This window comes from Alligator mississippiensis, chromosome 7, assembly GCF_030867095.1.
Source record: "Alligator mississippiensis isolate rAllMis1 chromosome 7, rAllMis1, whole genome shotgun sequence".
Lineage (NCBI taxonomy): Eukaryota > Metazoa > Chordata > Crocodylia > Alligatoridae > Alligator > Alligator mississippiensis.
The window spans coordinates 85,896,337-85,904,407 of NC_081830.1; the positions used below are offsets into that span (position 1 = coordinate 85,896,337).

At 60.8% G+C, this 8,071-nt stretch overlaps 1 protein-coding gene across 1 annotated transcript; it reads left to right on the plus strand.

The window, feature by feature from the left end:
- The first annotated feature begins 1,516 nt into the window (after positions 1–1,516).
- Positions 1,517–7,551, plus strand: SLC51A (solute carrier family 51 member A). The gene is made up of 9 exons (XM_006278490.3): positions 1,517–1,738; positions 3,748–3,842; positions 4,037–4,191; positions 4,800–4,873; positions 5,148–5,306; positions 5,539–5,650; positions 5,833–5,979; positions 6,880–6,985; positions 7,158–7,551. Exons 1-9 carry the CDS (start codon positions 1,704–1,706, stop codon positions 7,292–7,294), a joined length of 1,020 nt encoding a protein of 339 aa, XP_006278552.3. The 5' UTR covers positions 1,517–1,703; the 3' UTR covers positions 7,295–7,551.
- The last annotated feature ends 520 nt before the right edge of the window (positions 7,552–8,071 follow it).

The window sequence follows — 8,071 nt, forward strand, 5'->3', positions numbered from 1 at the left end:
CTGCCAGAAGCTAACCAAGAGAGGAAACTGGCTCCTCTTCAAGACCCCTGGGGCAGGGGCTGGTCATGTCCCGCAGCAACTCCTCCAGACTGTGTTGGCACTGGCCCTTCATGGAGAAACAAAGCATCAAAAGACCCAGCTGAGGTCTCTCACGGGCATCTCTCTGCTGCCTTGTGACCTGGCTTGCGAGCTAATGAGGGGACCTTCCTTTTGCCAGCAGCTCCTAGGTGGCCTAACGGGCAAGAGCCGGCAGGGGGGGTATGTGGCTGCCTAGCCCCTCTGAGAAAGCAAAGCCTTGGTCTTAGCACCCGGAGCAGTGTCGGGAACAATGTCCTGTTTGCAGTGCAAGCTCCCCCTGCTGGCAGTGGCAGGATGGAGCTGGGTGCATTGGGTTTCTGTTTTTAGGGGTTGGACGCTCCAGGTGCTCGCATGCTTTGGGGACCAGGTACCCCTATGTGTCTCGGCCGCTTCGCCTCCTCCACCATGGGAGCCCATCCTGGCTCGGTCCTGGAGGTCTGAGCAGCCTGCCTGGTCCTGTCCCTTAAGGCTCGTTCGGTCAGTGCAGCTGTCCAGCCTGGGCAGTCACCGCTTTGCAGAGCCCGGGGCTGGGAAGGGAGAGGAAGGGCCAGTCTGGGCACCAGGACCAAGGCTCCAGCTCCTCATTAGTTGGTTAACATTGCCCTCTTGTGTTGCAGGAGAAAATCTCAGCCTCCCTGGCTAGAGCCTGGCAGTTTTTGCAGCTTAGCTGAATAGTTTCAGCCCAGATCCCACAGCTCCCTCCAAGGACCAGGCATCTGACCAGTGATGCTGGGGCAGGTGGGTCCGTCCATCCTGGACAGGAGAGCCTGGCAACCCCCAACCCATCCCCTCGCTGCCACGTGGGTGCAGGGAAACTGCCTCTAAGGCAGACACGTGGAGGAGCTGCCATCCAGGGAAGGCGTACGGGGTCCCAGGACAAGACCCCCAGGAACAGCCGACGGAGGGCGATGTCCCACCTTGCTGAGAGAGAAATGGAATATGGGGCATGCATGACATCCCACCGGGACCAGGCATCCAGCTGCCACTCGCAACGGAGCACAGCATGGCTCTATTATCTGCAGCCCCCTGACTCGGGGTGCAGGTGAGTGGCCTTGTTGGTGTCACCAGGTTAGGCCTCGTCTCTCCACGCACCCCCTGTGGAGTCGAGAACCAGCAGTACCGCCAGGATGTGGCTGCACTCGCACCCAAACCAGACCCTGAGTCCATGCGGTTGGTGCCTTGGTGCCATCCAGGGGGATGCTGGAGCGTGCCTGGTGGGACCCCGCCACCTGGAGCTGACTGTCCGGCGTCATGCATCCTGAGCAATGGGCCTTTAGCCACAGGTGCTGCTCCATGGCCTCCGAAGCAAACCAGCTGCTTTGGCAGCTGTACCCAGGGGTCCAACCCCTCTCCTCACTCTCTGGCAGACCCAGCACATTGGCTGGGGCTATAAATCCCTGCTCATTCCCAGGTCAACAACCTGGCAGACAGGGCCTTGCCGCGCCTTGCCAGGGCGTGGGAGGATGCGGCTGCTCCAATGAATGCCTCTGCGTGCAGAAAGCAGGGGGGGTGTGTGGGCACTGAGCAAGGCACAGCCCTCCCTGGGCCGCGGCCCTCAGGGACTCTGACCCTGTCGGGCTGGAAGAGCAGGACTGGGACAAGCCGCGGCAGGAGAGACGGGCAGCATGGAGCCGGACATGGAGCTCTTGCCGGACAGCAGGTGGGTGATGATTGGGCGAGCGTGTCTTGCACACGCATGTGGGTGTGTGTCCTGTGGGGGAAGGTGGCTGTGCCCCCGTCCCCGGTTTGGTGCCATGCACTATGGGGCTGACTCTCGTGCACCCGGGGATAATGCCCAGATACTCAGCTGAGCCTGACCTGGGTCATCAGGTCCTAGAGGAGCGGGGCTGGCAGCTCCAGAGGTCACGTCTTGTCCACCCTCTGCCCCAGGCAGCATCAGCTCTGTCCAAACCAGCCCAGACAAACCCCCTTCGTGGGGCTCAGCCCCATAGATTCATAGATGTTAGGGTCGGAAGGGACCTCAATAGATCATCGAGTCCGACTCCCTGCATAGGCAGGAAAGAGTGCTGGGTCTAGATGACCCCAGCTAGATACTCATCTAACCTCCTCTTGAAGACCCCCAGGGTAGGGGAGAGCACCACCTCCCTTGGAAGCCCGTTCCAGACCTTGGCCACTCGAACTGTGAAGAAGTTCTTCCTAATGTCCAGTCTAAATCTGCTCTCTGCTAGCTGGTGGCCATTGTTTCTTGTAACCCCCGGGGGCGCCTTGGTGAATAAATACTCACCAATTCCCTTCTGTGCCCCCGTGATGAACTTATAGGCAGCCACAAGGTCGCCTCTCAACCGTCTCTTGCCGAGGCTGAAAAGGTCCAGTTTCTCTAGTCTCTCCTTGTAGGGCTTGGTTTGCAGGCCCTTGACCATACGAGTTGCCCTTCTCTGGACCCTCTCCAGGTTATCCGCATCCTTCTTGAAGTGTGGCGCCCAGAACTGCACGCAGTACTCCAACTGCGGTCTGACCAGCGCCCGATAGAGGGGAAGTATCACCTCCCTGGACCTATTCGTCATGCATCTGCTGATGCACGATAAAGTGCCATTGGCTTTTCTGATGGCTTCGTCACACTGCCGGCTCATGTTCATCTTGGAGTCCACTAGGACGCCACGATCCTTTCCGCTTCCGTGCCACCCAGCAGGTCATTCCCTAGGCTGTAGGTGTGCTGGACATTTTTCCTCCCTAGGTGCAGCACTTTGCATTTCTCCTTGTTGAACTGCTTCCTGTTGTTTTCTGCCCACTTGTCCAACCTGTCCAGGTCTGCTTGCAGCTGTTCCCTGCCCTCCGGCGTGTCCACTTCTCCCCATAGCTTTGTGTCATCTGCAAACTTGGACAGAGTACATTTCACTCCCTCGTCCAAGTCGCTGATGAAGACATTAAAGAGTATCGGTCCAAGGACCGAGCCCTGCGGGACCCCCCTGCCCACACCCTTCCAGGTCGAGACCGACCCATCCACCACGACTCTCTGGGTGCGACCCTCTAGCCAATTCGCCGCCCACTGGACTGTGTAGTCATCCAAGTCACAGCCTCTTAACTTGTTCACCAGTATGGGGTGGGATACCGTATCGAAGGCCTTCCTGAAGTCTAAGTATACGACATCCACCCCTCCTCCTGTGTCCAGGCGTTTCGTAACCTGGTCATAGAAAGAGACTAGGTTGGTCAGGCACGATCTGGCCGCCACAAACCCGTGCTGGTTTCCCCTCAGCATAATTTGCCCTGCCGGGCTCTCACAAATGTGAGCCTTGATAATTTTTTCAAAGACTTTACCAAGGATGGAGGTGAGACTGACTGGCCTATAGTTGCCCGGGTCCTCCTTCCTCCCCTTTTTGAAAATGGGGACCACGTTAGCCCTTTTTCCAGTCCTTCCATGGAAACACCTGTCCACACAGGCCAGACCAGCTCACCTCCAGGAGGTCCCTGCCTGACCCCTTCGGCTGCTTGGGGGACACGGCTGGTGGGGAGGGAGAGCAGGATCTCCTCAAGAGACTTCCAGGTCCGGAGAGCTCTGCAAAGCAGCAGCACCAGGCCCTGAGTTGCAGGCAGTGAGGTCTGGCAGTCTTAGGCCCTGGGGCCGGAGGCACTGCTGGGGAAGCTTGCAGCGCCACAGGTAAGTCCTCACTCCCAGCCGGGCTCAGGACCCCATCACCCGTTCTCCTGCAGGTTCCCGCCCGAGGTGATCGAGATGCTGATGAGGAATCTCAGTGTCCCGGCTGCCTGCTTCTCCAAGCCGCCCACCTCCTGGCAGCTGCTGCATGGTACGGGGCTGCTGGGGGAATAGGGGTTGGGGCATGACCCACGTGTCTGGGAGCCAGGTGGGGTGGTGGGGACAGGGCACCAGCCCTGAGGGAGGTGGAGGAAGGACACGGGAACCAGCACAGCTTGGCTAGATGCCCATGGAGACGGGCACCCCCAGGCCTCTGGGCTCTTACTTGTGCCCCTGTCCCAGCAGAGCTGGACGCGGTGGAGCTCACCATCACCGGCATGGCCACCTTCCTGACGCTGCTGTCGGTTGCCATCTTCGCTGAGGAGGCCGTCTACCTGGCGCAGAAGATCCGCTGCCCCATCAAGAGGAAGACACTGCTGTGGAGCAGCTCGGCGCCCACCGTGAGCACCGGGCCCTGGCCGCGTGGGGTGTGATGGTGGCGGGAGACGGGTCCGTGGCCGGCCACCTCCTCCAGTGATCTCCTGGCTGCAAAACCCTGCGAGAGACATGGGAGGTGCTGCTGCAGCCAGCGTGGCCAGCACTCACGGTACCCCTTGCCGCAGGGATGGGGGTGCAGAGGCTGGAAGCTCCGGCCAGGTCCATGGGCCACATCCTTGCAGGACAGCATGGCGGGTGGAGCAGCCTCTGCATCTGAGTTGCCTAGCCGCTGCGGGCTGGATGCTGCCGTAGGAGAGGAGCGGAGGGTGGGAGATGCTGGCCCTGGCTTGTTCTTGCCCCTGCGCTGCAGCTTGCTCCCAAGGTCCCCGGGTGTCGGCACCGGGGCGCTGGGTGAGGCCAAACTAGAGCCAGGGGCTCAGGTCGTGATGCTCAGAGCGTCCTCCTGCCTTTGGGGTGTTGGGAGGCTGACCAGGGGCCAGGTCCACGCTCTCCAGCTGGCCTCCGCAGCCGGGACGGACGTGCCAGGGCAGGTACCAAGCTCTGGGCTGGGCTGGGGGGGTCCGGACCCTGGCCTGGGGGTCACGACTTGGCTCCTGTGCACTCCCCCCAGGTGATTGCCGTGTTCTGCTGCTTCGGGCTCTGGATCCCGCGCTCCATGATGGTGGTGGAAATGGCCATTGGCTCGTGAGTGTCATGGGCGAGGGCAATGCCGGCCGAGCCCTAGAGCCCGTGGGGGTCACCAGCTGGCCGCAGAGAGGGAGGGAGGTGCTGGGGCACAGACCGGGAGGCAGGAGACCCAGGAGCAGGATGCGGGGGGGGGAACTTGTCTCGTCGGAGGCCCCCCCCGAGCAGCCCCTGCAGCCAAGCATGTAGCTGGGGGCATGTTGGCAGCTGGTGCCACCAGGCATTTGGGCTGGGCATGCCCCACGCCAACCCCGTCGCGCTCCTCTGCCACCAGGTACTTCGCGCTGTGCTTCCACCTGCTGATGCTGACCATGGTGGAGGGCTTCGGCGGGCCGGCGGCCGTGCTGCGGGCGCTGAAGGACACGCCGATGGTGATCAGCACCGGGCCCTGCTGCTGCTGCTGCCCCTGCTGCCCCCGCATCACCATGACCAAGTACGCCGCCCACGAGCCAGGGCAAGACGGGCCCGTGCTCCGAGCCAGTCAATGGCAGCTCTGATGCTGGGAGCCGGTCCCGCAGACCTGGTGGCTGCGCGGAGGCGAATGGCCTGTGCTGGTCTCGGCCTGCGTCTGGCTTGGCAGGGGCTGCTTCCCGCGTTTTTGCAATGCGGTCTGAAAGGCTCTGGCACGCGGGCTTTCCACAGGCATCTCTCTTTCCCCGTCACAGGAGGAAACTGAGGCTCCTGCTCCTGGGCTCTTTCCAGTATGCCTTCCTCAAGATAGCCGGTGTCTTCGTGGGGCTGGCGCTGGCAGCCGACGGGAACTACGACCCGTCTGATGTGAGTGCTGCAGGCGGCATAAGCGCACGGGGTCCAGAGGCATCCAGTGCGATGGGGCCGTGGTAGCATCTCGCTCCTCTGGTGCCTGCGGCTCTGTGCAGGGGGGATCGGGGGCAAGCTAGCTTCACCGGGGGGTTCCCCTGGTTGCTGAGCCACTGCCTCTCTACCTCCCTCCCGGGCAGATCTCGGCGCAGAGCGTGTCCCTCTGGATCAACACCTTCCTGGGCGTCTCCACCGTCTTTGGGCTGTGGGCGCTGGGCATCCTCTTCCGGCAGGCGAGGCTGCACTTGAAGGAGCAGAACATGGGGGCCAAGTTCGCCTGCTTCCAGGTACCGGTGACGATGGGGCGCCGTGCTCCCAGCGGCATGCTCTGCACCCCTTGGCATGGTCCAGCTGCCTTTTACCCTCCTCCTCCCTTATCTACGGTGGTGACTCTTAGATTACCTTTCTCCCCATGAGCTGGCTGTCTGTCCACCTCAAACCACTCCCCGAAGCTACCTCTGCATCTTGAGGAGCACAGGGCTGGAACGGGCTACAGGCCGGTGGCATTGCTAAGGGAGATGCTGTTTGCCTCTCCATGCCCGTGCCACTTACCCCATGGGCACGCCGGGCAGACACAACACAGCTGCCGAGGGCAAGTGCCTTCAGGGGCGTGGGGAGTTGGCTGCGTGGAGGATGCACAGAAATGGGGAAGAAACCGGTCTCAAGGGAGGAGTTGGGTGTGATCCAGGCCAGACAAAGGCTGCAGCCCCAGCGCGGTCCCGACCCAGCGTGGCAGGAGCCCCCGGAGTGGTCCTGCCATGCATTTAATTTAAGGAGCAATGGAAACCAGCCACAAAAATGGTTCACATTTTCGTGCAAAGTCTTTGTGGCTGGTTTCCAACCAATCTCCTGAGCGCGCGGCCGGGTTACCGTTTGGGATGTGATGAATAGACTAATTGTGCCTCAAGTGTAATGTCTGCCTGGGGCCAAAGAGGCTAAGGTGGAGTGACACGAACCTGAGCAGCTACCACAGTACCGCCACCATGAGTCGGTCACGTCCAACTGGTCTAATAGCGCCATGCCTCTGCTGGCCCACGGGCACCATCCCTGGGGAACGCAGCCGAAGAAGCGGAGAGGGTGGACTGGGGTTCGCCTCATCTTCCCAAGGGGTGCGAATGGCTTTCTCCTGCACTGACCAACGCCTCCCACAAGCCTGCTGCTAACTGCTCCCGACTTTCTCATGGCAGGTACTGCTCATCCTGACCGCGCTGCAGCCCTCCATCTTCAGCATCTTGGCCAATGGCGGCCAGATCGCCTGCGCCCCGCCGTTCTCCTCCAAGGCCAGATCCCAGAGTGAGTAGGGGGCAGGACCAGGCAGAGCGGGAAACCCAGCTACTTGCAAGGGAGCAAATGTCTGGTGCTCCAAGCACCTCCCTAGCCCCGCGAAGGAGTTTTATCCCCCTCCCAAACTATTGCCTGGCTGAGACATGCCATTGACCCCTTTTTTTAAACCTTCGCTTCGCAGGTATGAACATGCAGCTGCTGGTCCTGCAGACCTTCCTCATGACGGTGCTGACGCGGATGTACTACCGAAAGAGGGATGACAAGCCGGGCTACGAGCCTTTCGGCCCCGCGGAGGCGGATGGCAACATCAAAGTCTAAGCCAGAAGTAAACGTGAACTTGTGAAAGGCAGGAGAGCCTATGGCACGAGGTGCGAATGCCCCCTCTGCAGGGTCCCTGCGACCCAGGGCCTATTTCCCCCCAAACTGGCCTGAAGCCCCCGTGGGAGGGGGATGCAGAGTCTGTGCTGATACAGAAGCACCTGAAACCCGGGGGGCTTGGACCAAAGCTCTTCTGGTCTCAGCTGGGGCTTTGTGTGTAAGGCACTGAGCACAGAATAAAAGGGCTTTGGCACTTCTGCTATGGTCATCTGTGTTGCTTCCTGGGGTCACTTAATGAGCCCCTTGCGGCACAGCTCAGTCGTGAGGTCCCACGGGTGCCTCAGCTCCCGTCTGGGGATATTATAAGGCTATGACCACATGGATCGGTAGCAAGCCAGCGAGGCGGCACTGACCACAAAGCAGCTGCTCACGTGTCCGCTCTGACCCTGCAGTAAGTTAAATGCCAGAATGGAGGAGGGATAAATGAAGCAGCAAGGGGTACGTCGCTGTGGTTTAACCTCTGCTTAACACGGGGTAGGAGCGGACACACTCAACAGCTACCGGTGAGCAGATGAAACGCAGTCACTCCCCCATCGGCTCCATCCGTCCAGCTCCTTTTACAGTGCACAGGGCAACCCATGCCCTACATGGTTAGTGGGAGGCTGAACAAAACCAGTGCAGGCCCAGTCCAGCCCATTAGGAAGCAGTGTTACCAGCTGCCCTGCTGTAAACAGTGAAGACACAAGCATCCGCCACTGCCCCAGAATCAGTCACCCA